The sequence below is a fragment of the Perognathus longimembris genome, chromosome 1 (assembly GCF_023159225.1).
Source record: "Perognathus longimembris pacificus isolate PPM17 chromosome 1, ASM2315922v1, whole genome shotgun sequence".
Taxonomy (NCBI): domain Eukaryota; kingdom Metazoa; phylum Chordata; class Mammalia; order Rodentia; family Heteromyidae; genus Perognathus; species Perognathus longimembris.
Window position 1 is genome coordinate 54,979,023 of NC_063161.1, and position 25,972 is coordinate 55,004,994.

General features: G+C 51.9%; 1 protein-coding gene across 4 annotated transcripts in view; it reads left to right on the plus strand.

The window, feature by feature from the left end:
• Positions 1 to 25,972, plus strand: part of Kmt2d (lysine methyltransferase 2D) — a 44,227-nt gene that overhangs the window by 15,410 nt on the left and 2,845 nt on the right. For 2 of the 4 annotated variants that reach the window (XM_048365169.1, XM_048365178.1), the window contains exons 18-54: positions 88 to 197; positions 281 to 328; positions 947 to 1,168; positions 1,379 to 1,498; positions 1,580 to 1,693; positions 1,908 to 2,038; positions 2,344 to 2,491; positions 2,695 to 2,760; positions 2,901 to 3,011; positions 3,206 to 3,343; positions 3,443 to 3,527; positions 3,731 to 3,972; positions 4,071 to 4,144; positions 4,597 to 4,647; positions 4,759 to 6,570; positions 6,680 to 6,862; positions 6,938 to 7,074; positions 7,302 to 9,202; positions 13,106 to 13,229; positions 13,336 to 13,420; positions 13,532 to 13,598; positions 13,713 to 13,945; positions 14,039 to 16,879; positions 17,001 to 17,141; positions 17,264 to 17,431; positions 17,582 to 17,741; positions 18,926 to 19,001; positions 19,141 to 19,316; positions 19,415 to 19,545; positions 20,403 to 20,535; positions 20,619 to 20,746; positions 20,899 to 22,039; positions 23,146 to 23,282; positions 23,388 to 23,518; positions 25,189 to 25,474; positions 25,673 to 25,746; positions 25,847 to 25,955. In XM_048365169.1, the coding sequence (XP_048221126.1) occupies positions 88 to 197; positions 281 to 328; positions 947 to 1,168; positions 1,379 to 1,498; positions 1,580 to 1,693; positions 1,908 to 2,038; positions 2,344 to 2,491; positions 2,695 to 2,760; positions 2,901 to 3,011; positions 3,206 to 3,343; positions 3,443 to 3,527; positions 3,731 to 3,972; positions 4,071 to 4,144; positions 4,597 to 4,647; positions 4,759 to 6,570; positions 6,680 to 6,862; positions 6,938 to 7,074; positions 7,302 to 9,202; positions 13,106 to 13,229; positions 13,336 to 13,420; positions 13,532 to 13,598; positions 13,713 to 13,945; positions 14,039 to 16,879; positions 17,001 to 17,141; positions 17,264 to 17,431; positions 17,582 to 17,741; positions 18,926 to 19,001; positions 19,141 to 19,316; positions 19,415 to 19,545; positions 20,403 to 20,535; positions 20,619 to 20,746; positions 20,899 to 22,039; positions 23,146 to 23,282; positions 23,388 to 23,518; positions 25,189 to 25,474; positions 25,673 to 25,746; positions 25,847 to 25,955 (12,034 nt within the window). The remainder of the gene's footprint in view (positions 1 to 87; positions 198 to 280; positions 329 to 946; positions 1,169 to 1,378; positions 1,499 to 1,579; positions 1,694 to 1,907; positions 2,039 to 2,343; positions 2,492 to 2,694; positions 2,761 to 2,900; positions 3,012 to 3,205; positions 3,344 to 3,442; positions 3,528 to 3,730; positions 3,973 to 4,070; positions 4,145 to 4,596; positions 4,648 to 4,758; positions 6,571 to 6,679; positions 6,863 to 6,937; positions 7,075 to 7,301; positions 9,203 to 13,105; positions 13,230 to 13,335; positions 13,421 to 13,531; positions 13,599 to 13,712; positions 13,946 to 14,038; positions 16,880 to 17,000; positions 17,142 to 17,263; positions 17,432 to 17,581; positions 17,742 to 18,925; positions 19,002 to 19,140; positions 19,317 to 19,414; positions 19,546 to 20,402; positions 20,536 to 20,618; positions 20,747 to 20,898; positions 22,040 to 23,145; positions 23,283 to 23,387; positions 23,519 to 25,188; positions 25,475 to 25,672; positions 25,747 to 25,846; positions 25,956 to 25,972) is intronic. The other 2 variants (XM_048365187.1, XM_048365197.1) reach the window with 1 other exon arrangement.

Consider the following 25,972-nt stretch of genomic DNA (forward strand, 5'->3'; position numbering starts at 1 on the left):
CCGTCCTTAACTCCCTTACGTCAGCCTTACTCCACACTGGCAGCCTTGCACTGCCTGTGCTCATCCCTCTTTGTCTGCTTTTCCTAGGTGGATGCATGCCGGCTGTGAGAGCCTCTTCACAGAGGATGATGTGGAACAGGCAGCTGATGAGGGCTTCGACTGTGTCTCCTGCCAGCCCTATGTAGTAAAGCCTATAGGTAAGTACCAAGGGGTTTGGAAGGGTAATTGTTTCTGCCTTTGGGACAGTGCCTCAAGCTGCCATGGTTTGTCTATTCCACAGTACCTGTTGCTCCACCAGAATTGGTGCCTATGAAGGTGAAAGAGCCAGGTAAGTCATGGAAATTTTGACTGTCAAAACTAGATAAGACTTTACTAAACATCTACTCTAGCTCCAACACATTCCAACTTTATCTCCTCATTTTAAAGGAGAACTAGGACTCAGAGAGGTTAGATGGCCTGCCCAGTGTTACCTAGTAAGTTAGTGGCAAAGTTATGACTAGAACCAAGCCTCCCGTTTCCTAGACATGGTTCCTTTCACCAGGACCGCTTCACTACCAGCAACTCATCTCTAGAGAGTACATCTCTTTTCAGTGAAGGGGAATAGGGCTACCTTCTCCATCATGATGTAGGCACTACTTCTGGCATCTAGTACACTGTATGCTAGCATTCAGCAAGTAGCATCCCTCTCATCCTCTGACAGGGAATCCATTTGGTGAACCTAAATTTAATCCTGAACAAAGCCAGCCTTCTAAAGTAGCAGACACATTGGTGAATCCCTGGAATCACTGATGAAAACTTAGGGCTTATCCATGGGCCCTCGGTAGCTTAGGGTCAGGCTAGACGTTCTGTCACTGCTTTTGTATCAGCTGAGAACAAAGGTTGAAATTTGGAGTCCTTATTTTCTTGGGGCTTCTATCCAGAGATCACATTCTTTCTCTTTGTCCAGAGCCCCAGTACTTTCGCTTTGAGGGTGTGTGGCTGACAGAAACAGGCATGGCTGTATTGCGTAACCTGACCATGTCACCACTGCATAAGCGGCGCCAGCGGCGAGGCCGGCTTGGCCTTCCAGGAGAGGCAGGGCTGGAATGTTCTGAGCCCTCAGATGCTCTTGGTCCTGAAGACAAGAAGGATGGGGAGCTGGATACTGATGAGCTGCTCAAGAGCGAAGGTTGGGCCGGGGAATCTCAGGAAACGGCAAAGCATGTGGGAGTTGGGATGTTGGGTGGGGGCTGCATTGCCACTCTTCCTCTCCTCCTTCAGCATTGTTGGCCTTACCCAAGTGGCTCTGTGGCAAGGGGCTGGTCTTAATGGTCGCCTTCTGGCAGGATGAGAAATTAAAGGGCTCATTTCTCTGATCTGCTTCTTTTACTGGATGCAGGTGGTGTAGAGCACATGGAATGTGAAATCAAACTGGAGGGCCCTGCCAGCCCTGATGTGGAGCCTGGCAAAGAGGAGACTGAAGAAAGTAAAAAACGCAAGCGCAAACCCTATCGGCCTGGTGAGTCCCTGGGATGAGGAGGCTGGGGGGTGGGGTGCAGTTTACTAGCAGCTTCTCATCCTGAGTTCTGCTTCCTCATAGGCATTGGTGGTTTTATGGTGCGACAACGGAAATCTCACACACGCGTGAAAAAGGGGCCTGCTGCACAGGCGGAGGTGTTGAGTGGGGATGGGCAGCCCGACGAGGGTGAGACGGGTGAGGGCACCAGCGGGGCCTGGGTGAAGGTGGGGGGGTGGTCACAGAATCCATGGGACATTGCCAGGGAGGTTTGGGCTGGGGGCTCGCTGTAGTGAGAGTGGTGGGCCTGTCTGGCTTTGGGGAAAAGAGTAGACAGAAAATATTTCCCAGTGGAGTTGGGAGCAGTATGCTCTGTCCTCAGGGAACCTGATCCACTTTGTTCTGTCCATAGTGATGCCTGCTGATCTGCCTGCAGAGGGCTCTGCAGAACAGAGCCTTGCCGATGGGGATGAGAAGAAGAAGCAGCAGCGAAGAGGGCGCAAGAAGAGCAAACTAGAGGATATGTTCCCTGCTTACCTGCAGGTGGGTCTTGAGTCCCAAAGGTCTGGGGTGGGGAGTACTGGTGCCCCTAGGGCATCAAGAAACTGTTTCTCAGGGCTGGGGATATGGCCTAGTGGCAAGAATGCTTGCCTTGTATACATGAGGCCCTGGGTTCAATTCCCCAGCACCACATATACAGAAAATGGCCAGAAGTGGCGCTGTGGCTCAAGTGGCAGAGTGCTAGCCTTGAGCAGAAAGAAGCCAGGGACAGTGCTCAGGCCCTGAGTCCAAGCCCCAGGACTGGCAAAAAAAAAAAAAGAAACTGTTTCTCCTGATTCCTCCCACAGGAAGCCTTCTTTGGGAAGGAGTTGCTGGACCTGAGTCGGAAAGCCCTTTTTGCAGTTGGGGTGGGCCGACCAAATTTGGGACTAGGAACTCCAAAACCCCGGGGAGATGGAGGCTCAGAAAGGAAGGAGCTCCCTACATTACAGAAAGGTAAGTTATGTGGGGATGAAGTGGTGTGAAGGGATCCAGCTTGCCTATTTGCTCAGGAGCTGGCAAGGGTGTGGAGAGGAGAAAGGGACTAGGTCTATGTGAGTTGAGGGTAGGCCAAGGGCCCTGACCCTGTGATGTTAAGGACTCATTCTGGGCAATGGATGTTGTGTTTCACTGATTGGAGTGGAAACTGTTGCTTGTAGGAGATGATGGTCCAGATGCTGCAGATGAAGAGTCCCGTGGTCCTGAAGGCATGACTGATACACCAGGTAAGAACTGATGGGGTAAACATGTCATGACTTGGCTTTGCATTTCCCAGTCTGTTCTTCCCCTGGAGACTAGACACTGTTCTGTGCCCTGCTGTGGTTCATAGTGGGCTTGGCTGATGGGTTTTTCTTGGCAATTGCAGGACCTGAGGATGGGGGTGTAAAGGCATCCCCAGTGCCCAGTGATCCTGAGAAGCCAGGCACCCCGGGTGAAGGGATGCTTAGCTCTGACTTAGACAGGATTCCCACAGAAGGTGAGGCTGAGAAGAGTCATCTTCAAGTATAAAGGTCCTCTATTGGAAAGCAGAAGGTCCTATCTATGGGACTGATCTGTACAGCTTTCATGGGGAGTCCTCACTGTCCCCTCTGGCTGCGACCATTTGTATATCTAAAGTGTCCTGTGACTCTCCAAGGCTCCTCATCAGTGTCCTTGATCATTTCCCCATAGAACTGCCCAAGATGGAGTCTAAGGACCTACAGCAGCTCTTTAAAGATGTCCTAGGTTCTGAACGAGAGCAGCATCTGGGTTGTGGAACTCCTGGCCTCGAAGGGAGCCGTACACCACTGCAGAGGCCTTTTCTCCAAGGTGATAAGACAGGGAGAGTGGCTTGAAGACTGCTGTGGTTGAATTTGTTCCCAAGGTAGGCTACTTGCTTCCTTTTCTCTGATCCTGTTCTTTTTGTAGGTGGACTCCCTTTGGGTAATCTATCTTCCAGCAGCCCAATGGATTCCTACCCAGGCCTCTGCCAGTCTCCCTTCCTGGATTCTAGGTTGGTATCTGCGCTTAACTTCTATGGGTAGTTCCTGTTATCCCTTCCCTCAAACCTGGTCCCTACCTTGCCTCCTAGATCACTGTAGTGACTGCTGTTCTCACTCTCGTTGAGGCAGGGCAGTGGCCTAGGGCTCTGGGCCATTTGTCTAGGGTGGGTCTTGGCATCACTGCCCCCTGTGACTCTCTGCCCCTGCGCCCCAGGGAGCGCGGGGGCTTCTTTAGCCCAGAACCCGGTGAGCCAGACAGCCCCTGGACAGGATCGGGAGGCACCACACCTTCCACACCTACCACCCCTACCACGGAGGGTGAGGGCGATGGGCTCTCCTATAACCAGCGGAGTCTGCAGCGTTGGGAGAAGGACGAGGAGTTGGGCCAGCTCTCCACCATCTCGCCTGTGCTCTATGCCAACATTAACTTTCCTAATCTCAAGCAAGATTATCCAGGTACCTGTGGGATGAGGGCAAAAGAGACAGTCCGGCAGCTTAAAAGGTGGAGGGGTCACTTGCCAAGACTTCTGTAACTCAGTCCTTCTGCCTTCCAGACTGGTCTAGCCGTTGCAAACAAATCATGAAGCTCTGGAGAAAAGTTCCAGCTGCTGACAAAGCCCCCTACCTGGTAAGTCAGAAAGGTGCATAGCCAGGTGCTAGTGGCTCACACCTGTAATCCTAGCTACCCAGGAGGCTGAGCTGAGGATCGTAGTTCAAAGCCAGCCCTGGCAGGAAAGTTTGTGAGACTCTTATCTCCAAGTAAGCACCAGAAAACCAAAAGTGGTGCTGTGGCTCAAGTGGCAGAGTGCTAGCCTTGAGCTGAAGAGCTCAGGGACAGCTCTCAGGCCCAGAGTTCAAGCCCTAGGACTAGCCAAAAAAAGAAAAGAAAGACAATGTAGTATATATTTTAAAAATGGAGGGAAGTGTCTCTGGGATATTCAGTCTTACTGCCTTTAAAACAGCAGGCTGCCCCTGCTGGGCGACAGGCTGTTGAGAAAGAAGTTTGAGTGACATTGTAAGGGATGAAGGGTGGGCTTGAGATGTGAGTGTTAAGCCATACATGTGTCCTGTGTCCCTCAGCAAAAGGCCAAAGATAACCGAGCTGCTCATCGCATCAACAAGGTGCAGAAGGTGAGTGGAGATTGGGCTGGTTCAAGCCATCAAGGTTACCACTTGGGTGGGAGAATATGGGTCCTGCCTCTAGCAGAGCCTGATTGCTCTGTGCCTGCTCTCCTCCTGTAGCAGGCTGAGAGCCAGATCAACAAGCAGACCAAGGTGGGCGACATAGCCCGTAAGACTGATCGACCGGCCCTCCATCTCCGCATTCCCCCCCAGCCAGGGGCACTGGGCAGTCCGCCCCCCGCTGCGGCCCCCACCATTTTCATTGGCAGCCCCACCACCCCCGCCGGCTTGTCTACCTCTGCGGATGGGTTCTTGAAGCTGCCAGCGGGCACGGTGCCCGGCCCCGACTCACCTGGTGAGCTCTTCCTCAAGCTCCCGCCCCAGGTGCCTGCCCAAGTGCCTTCGCAGGACCCCTTTGGACTGGCCCCTGCCTACGCCCTGGAGCCCCGCTTTCCTGCAGCACCACCCACCTATCCCCCTTATCCAAGTCCAACGGGGGCCCCCACACAGCCCTCAATGCTGGGTGCCTCATCTCGCCCAGGGACTGGCCAGCCGGGGGAATTCCACACTACCCCACCTGGCACTCCTCGACACCAGCCCTCTACACCTGACCCCTTCCTCAAACCCCGCTGCCCTTCACTGGACAACCTGGCTGTGCCTGAGAGCCCAGGGGGAGCAGGAGGCAAGACTTCTGAGCCCCTGCTCTCACCCCCACCTTTTGGGGAATCCCGGAAGGCCCTAGAGGTGAAGAAGGAAGAGCTTGGGGCATCCTCTCCTAACTATGGGCCCCCAAACCTGGGCTTTGTTAATTCACCCTCCTCAGGCCCCCACCTTGGTGGCCTGGAGTTAAAGGCACCTGATGTCTTCAAAGCCCCCCTGACCCCTCGGGCATCTCAGGTAGAGCCCCAGAGCCCAGGCCTAGGCCTACGGCCCCAGGAGCCACCCCCTGCCCAGGCTTTGGCCCCTTCTCCTCCCAGCCATCCAGAGGTCTTTCGCCCTGGTCCCTACCCTGATCCCTATGCTCAGCCCCCATTGACCCCTCGGCCCCAGCCCCCACCTCCTGAGAGCTGCTGTGCCCTACCCCCTCGCTCATTGCCTTCAGACCCTTTCTCCCGAGTGCCAGCTAGTCCTCAGTCCCAGTCCAGCTCCCAGTCTCCACTTACCCCTCGTCCTTTGTCCACTGAAGCTTTCTGCCCGTCCCCTGTTACCCCTCGTTTCCAATCTCCTGACCCTTATTCTCGCCCACCCTCACGCCCTCAGTCCCGTGATCCATTTGCCCCTTTGCATAAGCCACCTCGGCCCCAGCTCCCTGAAGTTGCCTTTAAGGCTGGGCCTCTAGCCCACACTCCGCTGGGGGCTGGGGGTTTCCCGGCAGCCCTGCCCTCAGGACCAGCAGGTGAGCTCCATGCCAAGGTCCCAACTGGGCAGCCCCCCAGTTTTGCCCGCTCTCCTGGGACAGGTGCATTTGTGGGTACCCCATCTCCTATGCGTTTCACTTTTCCCCAGGCTGTAGGGGATCCTTCCCTAAAGCCCCCTGTCCCTCAGCCTGGTCTCCCTCCACCCCATGGGATCAACAGCCATTTTGGGCCCGGCCCCACCTTGGGCAAGCCTCAAAGCACAAACTATACAGTAGCCACTGGGAACTTCCATCCATCGGGCAGCCCCCTGGGGCCCAACAGTGGGTCTTCAGGGGAGGGCTATGGGCTGTCCCCACTACGCCCCACATCTGTTCTACCACCACCTGCACCGGACGGATCCCTCCCCTACCTGTCCCATGGAGCCTCCCAGCGGGCAGGCATCACCTCTCCAGTTGAAAAGAGAGAAGACCCAGGGGCTGCAATGAGTAGCTCTTTGGCAGTACCTGAACTCCCCAGTACCCAGGATCCAGGCATGTCCACCCTTAGCCAGACTGAGCTGGAAAAGCAACGGCAGGTAAGTGAACATCCTGGAGCTGAGCCTCCCACCCCCCTCCGTCTTTATGCCAGCCCCATCCACTGTCAGAAGAAAATAGGATTACTTGTCTTTTCTGTTTTCTGCACAGCGCCAGCGACTACGAGAGCTACTTATTCGGCAGCAGATCCAGCGTAATACCCTGAGACAAGAGAAGGAAACAGCTGCAGCAGCTGCAGGTGCAATGGGGCCCTCGAGCAACTGGGGTGCTGAGCCCAGCAGCCCTGCCTTTGAGCAGCTGAGTCGAGGCCAGACCCCCTTCACCGGGACCCAGGTAGGTAGACTGGCAAGGGATGTTGGGGCCAGGATTCTGAAGGTGGCCTCACCTTCATCTACTTCTGTCTTCTAGGACAAGAGCAACCTTGTGGGGTTACCCCAAGGCAAGCTAGGTGGCTCTATCCTGGGATCAGGGGCCTTCCCCAGCGATGAGCGACTCTCACGGCCACCTCCATCAGCGACACCTTCCACTATGGACGTAAACAGCAGGTAAGACTCAAAGAGGAGCCTTGTAGGCTAAACCAATGGATCCAGTTTTACCAACACTGATGTCTCCTCTGATTTTCCCCTTTCACTAATTCCTTATGTCACTTGCTATTCCTCCTCATTCCTTCCTCCCTCACTGTTTTCATTTGGTCCTTCCTCACTGCCCTAAGCCCCTGTTCTATTTCTCCATCTTGATTGCATCTCACTAACTTAACTGCATATTCTTCCAGGCAACTGGTAGGAGGCTCTCAGGCCTTCTATCAGCGCGCGCCCTATCCTGGGTCCCTGCCCTTGCAGCAGCAGCAGCAACAACAGTTGTGGCAGCAACAGCAACAACAGCAACAACAGCAGCAGCAGCAGCAGCAGCAACAACAAGCAACAACAGCAACCTCTATGCGACTTGCTATGTCTACTCGCTTTCCATCAACTCCTGGACCTGAACTTGGCCGTCAGGCACTAGGCTCCCCCATGGCAGGAATTCCTACTCGCCTGCCAGGCCCCGCTGAGCCAGTTCCTGGTCCGGCTGGTCCTGCCCAGTTCATCGAGTTACGACACAACGTACAGAAAGGACTAGGACCTGGGGGGTCTCCATTTCCAGGTCAGGGTCCCCCTCAGAGGCCTCGATTTTACCCTGTAGGTGAGGACCCTCATCGACTGGCTTCTGAAGGGTTTCGTGGCCTGGCAGTAACAGGCCTTCCCCCGCAGAAACCCTCGGCCCCACTGGCTCCTGAATTGAACAACAACCTCCATCCAACTCCCCACACCAAGGGTCCTGCCATGACAGCTGGCTTAGAGCTGGTCAGCCGGCCCCCATCAAGTACTGAACTTGGCCGGCCCCCTCCTCTGACCCTGGAGACTGGGAAATTACCCTGTGAGGATCCAGAGCTGGACGATGACTTCGATGCTCACAAGGCTCTAGAGGATGATGAAGAGCTCGCTCACCTAGGCCTGGGTGTGGATGTAGCCAAGGGTGATGATGAACTAGGCACCCTGGAAAACCTGGAGACCAATGATCCCCACCTGGATGACCTGCTCAATGGAGATGAGTTTGACCTACTGGCGTATACTGACCCTGAGCTAGACACTGGGGACAAGAAGGACATCTTCAATGAGCACCTAAGGCTGGTAGAGTCAGCAAATGAGAAGGCTGAGAGAGAGGCTCTGCTTCGGGGGGTAGAGCCAGGACCATTGGGCCCCGAGGAACACCCACCCCCTGTCACTGATAACACAGAGCCCCGCCTGGCATCGGAGGTGAAGCCCAAGGTAGAGGAGGGTGGACGTCATCCTTCCCCTTGCCAGTTCACTATTACCACCCCCAAGATTGAGCCAGCATCTGCTGCCACTTCTCTTGGCCTGGGGCTGAAGCCAGGACAGAGTGTGATGGGCAGCCGGGATACCCGGATGGGCACTGGGCCATTTTCCAGCAGTGGGCACACAGCTGAGAAAGGCCCCTTTGGGGCCACAGGAGGACCACCAGCTCACCTGCTGACCCCCAGCCCACTTAGTGGCCCAGGAGGATCTTCCCTTCTGGAGAAGTTTGAGCTAGACACCGGGGGCCTGACTTTGCCTGGTGGCCAGACAACATCTGGGGATGAATTGGACAAGATGGAGAGCTCACTGGTAGCCAGTGAGTTGCCCCTGCTCATTGAGGACCTGTTGGAGCATGAGAAGAAAGAGTTGCAAAAGAAGCAGCAACTTTCAGCACAGCTACAGCCTGCCCAACAGCAACAGCAGCAGCAGCAGCAGCATTCCCTGATGTCCACACCAGGCCCTGCCCAGACCATGCCTTTGCCACATGAGGGCTCTTCTCCCAGCTTGGCTGGGCCTCAGCAGCAGCTTGCCCTGAGTCTTGGAAATGCCCGACAACAAGGATTAAGCCAACCACTGATGCCAACACAGGCGCCAGCTCATGCCCTCCAGCAGCGGCTGGCCCCACCCATGGCCATGGTGTCCAACCAAGGGCATATGCTAAGTGGACAGCATGGGGGGCAAACAAGCTTGGTGCCGCAGCAGAGCCAACAGCCAATGCTCGCACAGAAGCCCTTGGGCACCATGCCACCTTCTATGTGCATGAAGCCCCAGCAGCAAGCCATGCAGCAGCAGCTGGCAAACAGCTTCTTTCCAGATACAGGTAATGTCAACTGTTGGCGTAGTTGAGTTACTTAGAATTGATCATTGTTATTAGTAACCTTAAGAAAAGCCCTAGTAAAGAGAGATAGGACACAAAGAGGTTTGGCTAAACACCAGAGCTAATGTAGGAAGAGCATGGTAGCTTTTTTTGTGTGTGTGTGCCTCTTTCTTTTTTTTTTTTTTGCCAGTCCTGAGGCTTGAACTCAGGGCCTGAGCACTGTCTCTTCTTTTTGCTCAAGGCTAGCACTCTATCACTTGAGCCACAGCGCCATTTCTGGCTTTTCCTGTATATGTGGTGCTGAGGAATTGAACCCAGGGCTTCATGTGTACGAGGCAAACACTCTTGCCACTGGGCCGTAGTCCCAGCCCCACGTGTGGCTTTTTCTGTTTATGTGGTGCTGAGGAATTGAATCCAGGGCTTCATGCATGCTAGGCCAGCACTCTACCACTAAGCCACATTCTTAGTCCATGGTAGCTTTTAAGAAGGGAAGTGACAGCCTGGCAGTGGTGGCACATGTTTAATCCTAGCAGAAGTCAGCCTGGGCAGGAAGGTCCATGAAATACTTTAATTAACCACCTGAAAACCAGAAGTGGAGATGTGGTTCAGCATGATAGAGCGTTAGTCTTGAGCAAAAAAGCTCAAGGACCATCACCCAGGCCCCGAGTTCAAGCCCCATACTGACCCCAAAAAAAGAAATGTCATTCTTGTGTATAGCAAGCATTCAGATGTCTGAATAAATGAATGGATGAAGCTTGATCAGCAAAGGCTTTGTGGCTATGGTCAGGCTGGAAGTTAGGAATTGGAAAAAAGAGGTGAAGGAAAATCAATCCAGGTAAGTGAAAAGATGAAGATTGTTTTGTCTTCACTGGGAAAATGTATGGAATGTTTGGAGAACCATGAGCAAAGTGGTATAGAGAAGTAAGGCAGTGGGCACTACCATGATTTTGGAAAGAATAGAAGCCTATGGGTATAGTTTGAGTGGTAGAGCACCTGCTTAGCTAGCATGAAGCCCTGAGTTCAAACCCCAGAACTGTCTAAAAAAAGGTAGGGACATACTATGGAAGAAAGTTACAGCAACATTTACTGAGTCATTACTATTTGCCAAGTAGTGCTTTATTTTCATTGTCTTATCTTTTTTTTTTTTTTTTTTTTTGGCCAGTCCTGGGGCTTGGACTCTTGTCCCTGGCTTCTTTTTGTTCAAGGCTAGCATTCTACCTCTTGAGCCACAGCGCCATTTCTGGCTTTTTCTGTTTATGTGGTGCTGAGGAACCCAGGGCTTTATGTATACTAGGCAAGCACTCTACCACTAAGTCACATTCCCAGCCCCTCATTGTCTGTTTTTAATCACCTCAACAGACTTGTTAAATAGGCAAGCTGTCATCTTTGATTACAGAGAAGAAACTGAAGAATAGGAAGAAGTTAAGTGACTTGTATAAGATTAAACAGTAGGGCTGGGGATATGGCCTAGTGGCAAGAGTGCTTGCCTCCTATACATGAGGCCCTGGGTTCGATTCCCCAGCACCACATATACAGAAAATGGCCAGAAGTGGCGCTGTGGCTCAAGTGGTAGAGCGCTAGCCTCGAGCAAGAAGAAGCCAGGGACAGTGCTCAGGCCCTGAGTCCAAGCCCCAGGACTGGCCAACAAAAAAAAAAAAGATTAAACAGTAAATAGCACAGCTAGATCTGATCCCTGGTAGTTTTCTTAACTACTTTACAATTCTGGATCAGTGAAATTGGTTAATCCATTAGAACGTGGGGAATCAGTCAATTAAATTTTCTGAGCCCTGTAGTGGAACTATCTATAAAGTACACAGTTTTAGGAAGATTTTATTTTGCAAAATGACACATTTATATAATCTAATGTATCTCTATGACTGTCTGGGTCTTGAATTCAGGACTTGGGTGCTGCTTCTGAGCTTTTTTTGTCAAGGCTAATTTTCTACCACTTGAGCCACAACTTCACTTCAGACTTTTTGCTGTTTAATTGGAGATAAAGAGTTCTCATGAGGGGCTGGGGATATGGCCTAGTGGCAAGAGTGCCTGCCTCGGATACACGAGGCCCTAGGTTCGATTCCCCAGCACCACATATACAGAAAAAAAACGGCCAGAAGCGACGCTATGGCTCAAGTGGCAGAGTGCTAGCCTTGAGCGGGAAGAAGCCAGGGACAGTGCTCAGGCCCTGAGTCCAAGGCCCAGGACTGGCCAAAAAAAAAAAAAAAAAAAAAAAAAGAGTTCTCATGAGCTTTCCTACCCTGGCTAGCTTTGAACCATGATCCTCAGATTTTTGCCTCCTGAGAAGCTAGGGTTTTAGGGGTGAACCACTGGCACCTATCATCATCATCAGTTGTTGTTGTTATTATTATTGTTATTGTGTGTGTGTGTGCGCACGCACGCATGGTGCTGGTACTGGGGTTAGAACTCAGGACCTTATCTTGATCAGCTTTCTCACTCCATTCTTTTGCTTACTTGCTGGCGCTCTATACTTCAGCCACATCCATTTCTAGCTTTTTGCTGGTTAATTGGAGATAAGAGTCTTGTGGATTCGTCTTTCTCAGCTGGCTCCAAACCGTGATCCTCAGATTTCAGCCTCATGAGTAGCTATGGGTTTTTTTTTTTTTTTTTTTTGCCATTCTTGGGGCTTGAACTCAGGGCCTGAGCACTGTCCCTGGCATCTTTTTCTCAAGGCTAGCACTCTACCACTTGAGCCACAGCGCCACTTCTGGCTTTTTCTGTTCATGTGATGTGGAGAAACCGAACCCAGGGCTTCATGCATGCTAGGCAAGCACTCTACCACTAGGCCACATTCCCATCCCTGTTTTTGTTTTTGTTTTTTGAGACAAGGTCTCCCTATGGTAGCATAGGCTGACTTGTAACTTATGATTCTTCCGAATCAGCTTCTCAAGTGCTAGATATGCCACCATGCCCAGCTTTACATCTCTCTTAAAAAAAAAAAAAAAAAAAAAGCCAGGCTCCTAGCTTCTCAGGAGGCTGAGATCTGAGGATCACAGTTCAAAACTAGCCCAGGCAGGAAAATCTGTGAGACTCTTATCTCCAATTAACCACCAGAAAACTGGAAGTGATGCTGTGGCTCAAGTGAGACAGCTCAGGGACAGTGCCCAGGCCCAGAATGCAAGCCCTACTACTGACAAAATAACAACAACAAAAAAACCAACAACAAAAAATAGGACTGGGGCCGGGAATGTGGCTTATTGGTAGAGTGCTTGCCTAGCATGCATGAAGCCCTGGGTTCAATTCCTTGGTACCACATATGCAGAAAATGCCAGAAGTGGCACTGTGGCTCAAATGATAAAGTACTAGCCTTCAGCAAAAGAAGCTTGGGGACAGTGCCCAGGCCCTGAGTTCAAGCCCTAGGACTGGCAAAAAAAAAAAAAAGGACTGATAGAACATATGAGTTATTGGGTGATTCCTTTTGTGTCCTAAACAGCTCTGCCTTCTAGGGCTTTGCCACAGTGCACACATTCTTGGATTGTAGGTGCTCTCTTTGTACTAAGTGTACTATTGAAAAGTACTTTTCACTTCATAAAGTGTACCCATATTCTTTTCACATATAGTCCTCTGCAGCTGCATGAATAGGGATCATGATGTATATCAAATAGAGTTAAAATGAGGCTTAGGGTAGTAAAGCGATGTTGATCCATTGACAAATACTTACTGACTCTTTTTCCTTGCACTGTGCAAGGAAAAACAGGTTCACATATCTTGGGAATAATAGAGCTATATCACCAGACCTGGCTCCTAGTTTAATGGACCTTCTGCTGGGTTGTGCCATTGTTTATGTGCCTTAGTGGAAGCCACAGTATTAGAACAAATAGGAATCATACAATGGAGCATCGACCCCCGCTCCCCTCCCAAACCCATCTCATTTGACGCATCTCCCTCCAGATCTGGACAAATTTGCTGCAGAAGATATCATTGATCCTATTGCAAAGGCCAAGATGGTGGCTTTGAAAGGCATCAAGAAAGTGATGGCTCAAGGCAGCATTGGAGTGGCACCTGGCATGAACAGGTAAGACTGGGATGTGGTGAGGTTGGCCCTTTTCTTTCTCAGCCATACTTCTCTTCTTGACTTTGCCTACTCCAACACTTAATCTTCCGTGCTTTTATGAACTTAGGCAGCAAGTGTCGCTGCTAGCTCAGAGACTTTCTGGGGGATCCAGCAGTGATCTGCAGAACCATGTAACACCAGGAAGTGGGCAGGTAAGTGATGGTGGTAGTGGTGGAGTAGGAACTTGTGTATTGTGTTGTAGGGATGCTTTTCTTAGGACATGGCATGGAGCAATCACCTTTTAGCAGTTTCTCTCATCACAGGAGCGGAATGCCAGTGATCCCTCCCAGCCTCGTCCCAATCCACCTACTTTTGCCCAGGGAGTGATCAGTGAGTATAAGGCATAGAAAGAAAGAATCCATGGAAGTTGTTAGGGAACCTATAGAGGGAGAGAGATTTGAGTCATCCATTTTTTAGGTCCTTACACCCCATTTTCTCTCCCAGATGAGGCTGATCAGCGGCAGTATGAAGAGTGGTTGTTCCACACCCAGCAACTTCTACAGATGCAGCTGAAGGTGCTAGAGGAGCAGATTGGTGTGCACCGTAAGTCCCGGAAGGCTCTGTGTGCCAAGCAGCGCACTGCCAAAAAGGCTGGTCGTGAATTCCCTGAAGCTGATGCGGAGAAGCTCAAGTTGGTTACAGAGCAGCAGAGCAAGATCCAGAAACAACTCGATCAGGTGGGGTAAAGCAGACTTCTGCTTAGCACCCAGAATCCAGGGATAAGATGGCATGGGTGGGCAGGCTCTAGACTGACCTCTCTGATCCTCCAGGTCCGGAAACAGCAGAAGGAGCACACTAATCTTATGGCAGAATATCGAAACAAGCAGCAGCAGCAGCAGCAACAACAGCAGCAGCAACAGCAGCAGCATTCAGCTGTACTGGCTCTCAGCCCTTCTCAGAGTCCCCGGCTACTGTCAAAACTCCCTGGCCAGCTACTCCCTAGCCATGGGCTGCAGCCACCACAGGGACCCCCGGGTGGGCAAGCTGGAGGTCTTCGCCTGCCCCCTGGTGGTATGGTCCTACCTGGACAGCCTAGTGGCCCCTTCCTCAACACAGCCTTGGCCCAACAGCAGCAACAGCAACATTCTGGTGGGGCTGGATCATTGGTTGGCCCCTCAGGAGGCTTCTTCCCTGGTAATCTTGCTCTCCGCAACCTGGGACCTGACTCAAGGCTCTTACAGGAAAGGCAGCTACAGCTACAGCAGCAGCGTATGCAGTTGGCCCAGAAACTGCAGCAGCAGCAACAGCAGCAACATCTCCTAGGACAGGTGGCAATGCAGCAACAGCAGCAGGGTTCTGGGGTACAGACTAACCAGGGTCTAGGTTCTAAGCCCCAAGGGCTTCTGCCTCCTAGCAGCCACCAAGGCCTTTTAGTCCAGCAGCTGTCCCCCCAACAACCTCAGGGTCCCCAGGGCATGCTAGGTCCTGGCCAGGTGGCAGTGTTGCAGCAGCAGCAGCAGCACCCTGGAGCTTTGGGTCCTCAGGGCCCTCACAGACAGGTGCTTATGGCGCAGTCCCGGGTACTGAGTTCCCCTCAGCTAGCACAGCAGGGTCATGGCCTTATGGGACACCGGCTGGCTACAGGTCAGCAGCAGCAGCAGCAACAGCAACACCAACATCAACAGCAGGGATCCATGGCAGGGCTTTCTCATCTTCAGCAAGGCCTGATGTCACATAGCGGACAGCCCAAACCAAATGCTCAGCCTCTGGGCTCCTTGCAGCAGCAGCAGCTCCAGCAGCAGCAGCTCCAACAGCAGCAACAGCAGCAGCTCCAACAGCAGCAACAGCAGCAGCTCCAACAGCAACAGCAATTCCAACAGCAGCTTCAACAACAGCAGCTTCAGCAGCAGCAATTTCAACAGCAGCAGCAACAACAGCAACAGCAGCAGCAGCAATTTCAACAGCAGCAGCAGCAATTTCAACAGCAGCAGCAGTTGCAACAGCAACAGCAGCAACCTTTTCAACAGCAACAGCAGCAGCAGCAGCCATTTCAACAGCAACAACAGCAGCAACAGCAGATGGGCCTCTTGAACACGAGTCGAACTTTATTATCCCCTCAGCAGCCGCAGCAGGTGGCCCTTGGTCCTGGCATGCCAGCTAAGCCTCTTCAACACTTTTCTAGCCCTGGAGCTGTAGGCCCAACTCTCTTGACAGGCAAGGAACAAAACACTGTAGAGACGGCTCTTCCTTCAGAGGTCGCTGAAGGGCCCTCAACACATCAGGGAGGGTCATTAGCAATGGGGGCTCTACCTGAGCCAATGGCTGTTGAACCAGGGGAAGTAAAGCCCTCCCTCTCTGGGGATTCACAACTCCTGCTGGTCCAACCCCAGGCCCAGCCTCAACAACCCAACTCTGTGCAGGTGCAGCCACCTTTGAGGCTCCCAGGACAACCACAGCAGCAAGTTAACTTGCTCCACACAGCGGGTGTAGGAAGCCATGGGCAGCAGCTAGGCAGCGGATCATCTTCTGAGCCCTCGTCTGTGCCCCACCTGCTGGCTCAACCTTCTGTTTCCTTAGTGGAGCAGACTGGGCCTGTGACCCAGAACCTTCTGGGTCCTCAACAGTCCCTTGGGCTAGAGCGACCCATGCAGAATAATCCAGGGCCACAGCCTCCCAAACCAGGACCTGTCCCCCATTCTGGGCAGAGTCTGCCTGGGGTTGGAGTCATGCCTACAGTGGGTCAGCTTCGAGCACAGCTTCAAGGAGTTCTGGCCAAAAATCCACAGCTGCGGCACTTGAGTCCTCAGCAGCAGCAGCAGCTACAGGCACTCCTCATGCAGCGGCAGCTGCAGCAGTGTCAGACAGTACGCCAGACCCCACCCTATCCGGAGCCTAGTACCCAGCCGTCTCCTCTTCAGGGCCTCTTGGGCTGCCAACCTCAATCTGGGGGCTTCCCTGGATCTCAGACAGGTCCTCTCCAAGAGCCAGGGGCAGGGCCTCGACCTCAGGGCCCATCCCGGCTCTCTGTCCCACAAGGAGCCTTATCTACAGGACCAGTCCTTGGTCCTGTCCATCCCACACCTCCGCCATCCAGTCCCCAAGAGCCAAAGAGACCTTCTTCACAATTACCTTCCCCTAATTCCCAGCTCACCCCCAATCATCCAGGGACTCCAAAGCCCCAAGGACCAACCTTGGAGTTGCCTTCTGGGCGGGTCTCACCTGCTGCTGCCCAGCTTGCTGATACCTTCTTTGGCAAGGGATTGGGACCTTGGGATCCCCCAGAAAACCTAGCAGAAGCCCAGAAGCCAGAGCAGAGCAGCCTGGCACCTGGACATGTGGAGCAGGTGAATGGACAGGTGGTGCCGGAGGCGCCCCAACTCAGCATCAAGCAAGAACCTCGGGAAGAGCCATGTGCCCTGGGAGCCCAGGCAGTGAAGAGGGAAGCCAATGGGGAGCCGCTAGGGACACCAGGTACCAGCAACCACCTCTTGCTGGCAGGCACCCGCTCAGAGGCCGGGCATCTACTCTTGCAGAAGCTTCTACGGGCAAAGAATGTGCAACTCAGCGCTGGGCGGGGGCCTGAGGGGCTGCGTGCTGAGATCAATGGTCACATTGATAGCAAGCTGGCAGGGCTGGAGCAGAAACTACAGGGTACCCCCAGCAACAAGGAGGTGAGTACTGTGGCAAGTGGCACAGTGAGGTCTGGAGTGACGGGAGGCAGAGCCATCAGGTCGGGCAGGTAGGGCAGGTGAGGGCGAGGGCAGTAGTATTCATAGGACTTATCTGGCTTAGGATGCAGCAGCAAGGAAACCATTGACACCAAAACCCAAGCGGGTACAGAAGGCAAGCGACAGGTTGGTGAGCTCCCGAAAGAAGCTGCGGAAGGAGGACGGGGTCAGGTCCAACGAGGCCTTGCTGAAACAGCTGAAACAGGTGACCCCCAGGAGCCAGTCCCCTGGTACCATCCTAGGATAAGGGACACCCTGTCCCCCAGCTGTGCAATGATGGAGATGCAAATGTGGCAGGTTTTCAACTTTGTCATCTTGCCCTCATAGGAACTCTCTCTGCTGCCCCTGACGGAACCTACCATCACTGCCAATTTTAGCCTCTTTGCTCCCTTTGGTAGTGGCTGCCCAGTCAGTGGGCAGAGCCAGCTGAGGGGAGCCTTTGGAAGTGGGGCACTGGCTGCCAGCTCTGACTACTATTCCCAGCTGCTCACCAAGGTCAGAAAAATGGCAATACCTTTTGGGAATGGTCAAGTTTTGGGGAGGTGGGGGCAGAGCTGCATTCTGGAGGAAATTGTAGTATGGGGCCAGGAGATTATACCAGTCTCCCTATGCCATCTTGCACACAACACCCACCCCGCCCCTCAGAATAACCTGAGTAACCCGCCGACACCACCCTCGTCGCTGCCCCCCACCCCACCCCCATCGGTGCAGCAGAAGATGGTGAACGGTATCACTCCTTCTGAAGAGCTGGGGGAGCACCCCAAGGATGCGGCCTCTGCCCGGGACACAGAAGGAGCACTGAGGGGTAAGTAAAGAGCCCACTTCCCTTCCCCAAATTGGTGGCTGGGGCAGGAGTAGTTAGTGTGCACTGACAGGATCGGCTGCCCAGGTGGGAAGGGCATCAAGACCAGAGGACAAAGATGGGCTTCCAGAGTCTGATTGAAAACAACTGGGATGGTAGGTGACAGGGAGAAGAAATAGTCCAGCTTTCTTGAGTATGGAGTTATAGTCCGACCTAGATTTGAACTCTACTACTTGAATATATTTAGTCGTGTTACTTTAGTCAAGTAAGTTAATTGACTTGGTGTGAGCCTCAATTTTCTGTCTATAAATTGGATTTTCTAATGTTTATCCCATAGAGCCATTAAAAGATTAAATACTGACTGTACTTAGCTGGGTGTGGTGGTACGTACCTGCTATCCCAGTACCCAAGAGACTGAGGTAGAAGAATCATGAGGTCAAGGCCAGTCTGGCCTATAGTAGGATCCCAGTTTAAAAAAGAGAAAAAGAACAGCCAGGTGCTGGTGACTCATACCTGTAATCCTAGCTACTCAGGAGGCTGAGATCTGAGGATAACAGTTCAAAGCCAGCCCAGGCTGGAAAGTCTGTGAGACTCTTTGTCTTCAATTAACCAGAACACTGAAAGTGACACTGTGGCTTAAAGTGGTAGAGTGCTAGCCTTGAGCTTTAAAAAAGCTCAGGGCTGGGCTTCCCCTTCCCCCACCCCCCTGCCCCCAACCTAGAGGCTGAGATCTGAGGATACATTTTGAAGCTAGCCTAGTCAGAAAAGCCCAAGAGACTCTTGTGTCCTATAACAAACGACTCAGAAAAAGCTTGAAGTGGTGCTGTGGCTCAACTGGTAGAATGCTAGCCTTGAGTACAAAGAGGCTTGGGGACAGTGCCCAGGCCCTGAGTTCAGCAAAAAGAAAAAAAATGGGGGGGGGGGGCCCGCAGAGAGTGTCTAGGCCCCAGGTTCAAGCCCCACAACTGACAAAAAAGAGTAAAAAAGAAAAAACAAACAAAAAAAAACAACCCTAAAGCCCAGTACCTGCCACACAAGGAAGACCCAATAAATAAGGCTTATCTAACCCAAACTGGTAGGTGAACAGATGGTTAATCTTGCTAGCTAAACTAGATCTCATGCTAGTTGAGCCTGGTTTGAAAAACTGCCATCTACGATGACCCTAACTTTCCATTCCCACACCTCAGATGCTTCAGAGGTGAAGAGTCTAGACTTGCTGGCTGCCTTGCCTACACCTCCTCACAATCAGACTGAGGATGTCAGGTGAGAGTGGGCCTAAAAATTTATTCAGGTGGGGAATAGGGTGGCTTTTTTTTTTCTGGGCTAAAGGCAGATTTTAAAATGTAAGGCCACTGATGTCTAGATTTGGCTATACTAACAGATGTCTTTGCTTATCCTGCAGGATGGAGAGTGATGAGGACAGTGATTCTCCTGATAGCATTGTGCCAGCTTCATCCCCTGAGAGCATCCTGGGGGAGGAGGCGTCTCGTTTTCCTCAGTTGGGCTCACGCCAGTGGGAGCAGGACAACCGTGCTCTTTCACCTGTCATCCCCATCATTCCTCGGGCCAGCATCCCAGGTGTGTGCTATTCTAAAAATGAGCCAGAGTTGTCTGAACCCAGGGGATGCATGGGAGAAGGAGGCAGCAGAGTCTACATCAATTTCTTTCTCATTCAGTTTTCCCAGATACCAAACCTTATGGGGCCCTTGACCTGGAGGTCCTTGGAAAGCTACCTGCCACAGCTTGGGAGAAGGGCAAAGGAAGTGAGGTGTCAGTCATGCTGACCGTGTCTGCTGCTGCAGCCAAGGTGTGTCCTGGGGGTTGCCTTGAGCCCAAGGGAAACCTGGCCAAGGAGCAGTGCCTGGAGCTTGCGTGGATAAAAAGAATTTCAGTAGTACACACTGTGTGTAAAAGCCTGGGCGAGAGGCTATGGCATGAGGGCAAATGAAGCATGGTCGCTTCCCTCCAGGAGCTCATCTTGTAGAGGCAAAGACAGACAGTTCAGCAGTGTGTTTCAGTGTGACAAAGGCTACAAGATAGTTCTTTCCCAGCCACATTTGACAGAACACTATCTGCTGTTTTTGAGTATGAACGGGGTTTTGTGGACAAAGAAAACTGGAAAACCTAGCTAAAACAACAGTGCTCTTTTTTTTTTTTTTTGCCAGTCCTGGGACTTGAACTCAGGGCCTGGGCACTGTCCCTCAGCTTCTTTTGCTCAAAGCTAGCACTCTACCACTTAAGCCACAATGCCACTTCCAGCCTTTTCTGTTTATGTGGTACTGAGGAATCAAACCCAAGGCTTCATGCATGCTAGGCAAACACTCTACCACTAAGCCATGTTCCCAGCCCAAACAGTACCATTTTCAGTCACTCATTTTTATTTCTTTATTTCTACAAGACCCCTTGTATTTCAGACATTGGGTGAATTCCCAAGTTGTGAATATAGAGGGGATTATTTCCTAAACTCTTGCCATTCCCTCCCTGTGGAGCTCTTGTGGGCACCCATAGTGGTTTGTGCAAAGCTGATGTGAGATGTGTGAAAAGGTCTGGAATGGCATGGACAGCACAAACTGACCACTTGGGCAGTGGGTTCTGAGTGTTGTCCCCACCCAGCTGGTACTCACTGGTGACTTGTCTCTCCCTTCCCTTTGCCTGCCCTGACAGAACCTGAATGGTGTGATGGTAGCCGTGGCAGAGCTACTAAGCATGAAGATTCCCAACTCCTACGAGGTGCTGTTCCCAGAGAGCCCTGCCCGAGGAGGCATGGAGCCTAAGAAGGGGGAAGCTGAGGGTCCTGGTGAGTAGGGCAAGAGAGTGCCTTGGTATTAGATGAGGGAAGGGTTCCTTCCAGTGGAGGTCCTGACCCCTTCCTTTCTGTAGGTGGCAAAGAAAAGGGTTTAAGTGGGAAGAGCCCAGACGCTGGCCCTGATTGGCTGAAGCAGTTCGATGCAGTGTTACCTGGATACACCCTTAAGAGCCAGCTAGACATCTTGAACCTCCTGAAACAGGTAAGTCTAGGGGAGGAAAGGGAGGATTGTCAGGCAAAAGGTGCTGGCAAAAAATGTATAAGACATTGGAGGGGGTAGAATTCGGGAGAGGAGGGAGGGCTGTCTAGCTGAGGAACTGGTATTAACTAACATTGAATAATGCCTTTCTGTAGGAGACCCCTGTCCCAGAGCCATCCATCCAGCACAGCTACACCTACAATGTCTCCAATCTGGATGTGCGACAGCTGTCAGCCCCACCTCCTGAAGAGCCCTCCCCACCTCCATCCCCCTTGGCACCCTCTCCTGCTAGCCCCCCTGCTGATCCCCTTGTTGAACTTCAGGCTGAACCCTCTACTGAGCCACCAATCCCCTCACCCCTGCCACTGACCTCATCCCCTGAATCGACTCGATCCAAGCCCCGAGCTCGGCCCCCGGAGGAAGGTGAAGATTCCCGTCCCCCTCACCTCAAGAAGTGGAAGGGGGTACGCTGGAAGAGACTGCGGCTCCTGCTGACCATCCAGAAGAGCAGTGGGCGGCAAGAGGATGAGCGGGAGGTGGCAGAGTTTATGGAGCAGCTTGGCACAGCCTTGCGACCTGACAAGGTGCCTAGAGACATGCGGCGCTGCTGCTTCTGTCATGAAGAGGGGGATGGGGCCACGGACGGGCCTGCCCGCCTACTGAACCTGGATCTAGACCTATGGGTGCACCTCAACTGTGCTCTGTGGTCCACAGAGGTGTATGAGACCCAGGGTGGGGCATTGATGAACGTGGAGGTTGCCTTGCACCGAGGGCTACTAACCAAGTGCTCCCTGTGCCAGCGAACTGGTGCCACCAGCAGCTGCAATCGCATGCGTTGCCCCAATGTCTACCATTTTGCCTGTGCCATCCGCGCCAAGTGCATGTTCTTCAAAGACAAGACCATGTTGTGTCCAATGCATAAGATCAAGGGACCCTGTGAGCAGGAACTGAGCTCATTTGCAGTCTTCCGGCGGGTCTACATTGAGCGAGATGAAGTGAAGCAAATTGCCAGCATCATCCAGAGGGGAGAACGACTGCACATGTTCCGTGTTGGGGGTCTGGTGTTCCATGCCATTGGACAGCTGCTCCCTCACCAGATGGCCGACTTCCACAGTGCCACTGCCCTCTATCCTGTGGGTTATGAGGCCACACGCATCTACTGGAGCCTCCGTACCAATAACCGCCGCTGCTGTTACCGCTGCTCCATCAGTGAGAATAATGGGCGGCCAGAGTTTATAATCAAAGTCATGGAGCAGGGTCTGGAGGACATAGTCTTCATTGATGCTTCTCCCCAGGGTGAGCACTAGGGCCTTGAAACTATAATAGGAAGTTGGGTGAGTTTCTCAAGGAGTCCCTAGAGGGCTTGCAGCTTCCCTATGAGTGATCCACCTCCACCTCAGACAACCAGGAGGCTCCTAAAAACTCAGAGCACTGTTTTGCTTCTCAAATTTCACATATTTTGGTTTCTTTTCCCATCTTTGGTGGATTGGATGTCAGTTCTGACACTCTCATCTGTCTTCCCCAGTCTAATCCTGAGTTCCTTGTGTTCATTTTTCCCCACATAAGATCGTTTATCGTTTCTCAGGACCTGTCTACCACATGCTAGGCAAGCACTATTACCACTGAGCTGTATCCCAAGGTCCTTTTTATTGCAGTTTTTGTGGTAATCACAAAAATATCAAGAAACTCATGTACCTTTTATTAAGCATGTACTGTGTGCCACAAACTAAAGTGATTTATAGGCTATTTTGCTTATACAACGAGGTAAGTACTATTATACCCAGTTTATACATAAAGGAACTGAGTCTTAGCTGGGTGCTGATGGCTCATGCCTATAATCCTAGCTATTCAGGAGGGTTGCAGTTCAAAGCCAGCCCAGGCAGGAAAGTCCATGAGACTCTTTATCTCTAGTTAACAACTAGAAAACCAGAAGTGGTGCTGTGGCTCCTAGAGATAGAGCAGTAGCCTTGAATGAAAGAGCCCAGGGACACTGCCTAGACCCTGAGTTCAAGCCCCACAGCTGACCAAAAAGAAAAGAAAGGAACTGAGTCTTACAGAGGTCCCTTGGCTAGTACTAGTACTTGGGCCCAATTCTTCCCAACTCCAAAGCATACCTGTTCTGTCAGTAAAGACCAAGGCCTTGACTGCCTCACTGGGACCTAGGACTTGTGCTTCTGTATCACAAGCTCTATGATTCCCTTCCAAAGTCTGCTTGGAGAAGAAAGCCAGAAGAGGTTCTTGAAGGTCCACACACCATGACAGGAAGATGAAGGTTGTATTGGGGGGGGGGGGGGGGGAAGAATGTGTGCATGCCCCGCCCCCCTACTTTTAACTGAGGAGTTAGAAGTCAGGGACCTGAAGTTGCCTCTGTCTGAGAGGAGCTTTCTTTTTCTGCCTTGTAGCTGTATGGAATCGCATTATTGAACCTGTGGCTGCCATGAGAAAAGAGGCTGACATGCTGAGGCTCTTCCCTGAGTACCTGAAAGGAGAGGAGCTCTTTGGGCTGACAGTGCATGCTGTGCTTCGTATAGCTGAATCAGTAAGCAAGGGGCCAGGCGATGGGGGGCATGAGGTGGGCACTGGGAATCTTGGCCCTGCCTGCAAGGAGCTCAGAGGCTAAGGCAAGCACTACCTGTGCCCACAGCTGCCTGGGGTGGAGAGCTGTCAAAACTATTTGTTCCGCTATGGGCGACACCCCCTGATGGAGTTGCCACTCATGATCAACCCCACTGGCTGTGCCCGATCGGAGCCTAAGATCCTTACACACTACAAACGGTGAGCTTGTGGGGCTGGGGCTGCAGCCTGTGGGTGTGGGTGTTTATAGGGATCCTTTGGCTACCTTGAGGGTGTGGGATTCGGATTAGAGTTTCCTCAGAGACTGGGGGTTAACACTTAAGCCTCCTGATTAAAGAGCACATGTGTATCAATAGGGTACCCCTCTCCTCCTCCCCAATCTGCTCAGATGCACTGGGTTGACTGGTGGGAATGGTTGTTGGGGAGGTTTCTTGATAGACAGTGGTAAAACTTTAAGAAATATAGGAGGAATCCTGTCACTTTTTTCCTTCTTTGGTTTTGCTTTCAAAGGGCCTGTGATAACTCCCAAATCCCAGACACCCCATGAGTGCTAGGAGCACCTTCCCTTCCCAAGTTGGTGTTAGAAATAAATAATTAGAAATATAATAGAAAAATAATAAAACCTTACATTTGTATAGCACTTTATACTTTTTTTTTCAAAGCGTTTTCACATCCATTATCTCATTTGATCCTCACAACAACCTTATGAGGTAGGTAGGGCAGGTGGTATGATCCCCATTTTACAGCTGAGAAAACTGAGGCCCACAAAGACTACGTGACTAAATAAAGGTCACACAGCTGGGACTAGACCCTTGCCTCTTCACTTGTGGGTCACTGTTCTTTCTGTGTATCACAATAGCCTAACCCTGGTCCTTGGGTAGAGGGAGGCAGAATCCGTGGTTGCAGGGCTTTCTTGAGGACCTTTGGTGGCTCCTAGTTGCTGTAGAGCGTCAGAGACTCCACCCCTAATCAGCCCTAGTCCTTGATGCTCTACAACAGTGGTTTTCAAACTGTGTGTGTTCCAAAAGTCCTGGAACACATAAAACAATGGGCAGAGCTTAGCCCTTCCTATGTGTAAATCCCCTCCCCCCAATTAGATTTAACCATAAGAGCTCCATTTTCACCTATTTCATGGACTGGAGTTCTGGTCAATATTCTATTTAAGAAAAAAAAATTCTCCTTTTAAAAATAAAAAGAAAAAAAAACCCATATGTTTGAAAACCACTGCTCTGGGATGGGCAAGACTTCGGCTGGTGCCCTAGGGTGGTGAAAAGCATACCGCCAGGCAGCAGCCATTCCCCTGCACTGAGCCATCTGCACAGAGCCCGATGCTAGGTCAGGGAATGGGACAGACTGCAAAAAGGCAAGGATACCACCTTTAGGCTGGGAATTCACAGCCGTTTTTAATTCCAATTCAGCCGCTGTAGTAGAGACGGCCCCTACTTTCAGGGCTTACAGCATGGGCAGGAGGTAGGGTTGAGACATTTAAGCAAACCATCAGCTTAAATTCTAGGCCTGGGCTGCTTGAGGAAGACCTCCCAGAAGAGCTTGGCCTTATGTATGGTTTGGCAGGAGGGTGGTAGAAAGTGAGGAGTGGGAGAGCAGGCTCAGTGTAGGGGAATTGGTGTCCCCTTTTCCCTCCATACCTACCCCCTATCCTGGGCTGTCTCTGCCACCTGAGTATCAGAAGGGTCCCTGTAACTAGTTGCTGCCTCTTGAGAGCTGAGACCTGAGTGCCTCTACTCTACTCCCAAGGCAGCACTTGTATGCTTGCTGGCAACACATGCCCCTTGCTGGCATGTTGTACTCCCAGAGAAGAGGCGGGTGGTATATGCTTGGTCTGTCTTGTCATGGACTGTATCACCTCCCAGGCCCCATACCTTGAACAGCACCAGCATGTCTAAGGCATATCAGAGCACCTTCACAGGCGAGACCAACACCCCATACAGCAAGCAGTTCGTGCACTCCAAGTCATCTCAGTACCGGCGTCTACGCACAGAGTGGAAGAACAACGTTTATCTGGCTCGGTCCCGTATCCAGGGCCTGGGCCTCTATGCAGCCAAGGACCTAGAAAAGCACACAATGGTCATCGAGTATATTGGTACCATTATTCGAAATGAGGTGGCCAACCGGCGGGAGAAAATCTATGAGGAGCAGGTATGGGTTGTGTGAAGGGCTATTGTGGGACATTGTCCACACTCAGCCAAGGAGCAAGCGGCGGGTTTGGGCTCAAGAGGGCAGTTGGAAAGTAGTGCATGATGGGGAGACTGGAGAAATGGACATGCCAGAGAAGTCCACTTACCTGAGTCTGTTACCTGATAATCTTGTCTTTCTGCAACCTCTCTGCCTTTGTAGAACCGAGGCATCTACATGTTCCGAATAAACAATGAACATGTGATTGATGCTACGCTGACTGGAGGCCCTGCCAGGTGAGAGGGAGGAAGGAGGGGTTCTGAGGTCCTGAGGGTGGCAGTTAGGTCAACAAGAAACCAAGAAGCCTGGTATTAATGACTGTGTCCCACTGGGCAGGTACATTAACCATTCCTGTGCCCCTAACTGTGTGGCTGAAGTCGTAACATTTGACAAGGAAGACAAAATCATCATCATCTCCAGCCGGCGAATCCCCAAAGGAGAGGAGGTGAGAGGAAGAATCCT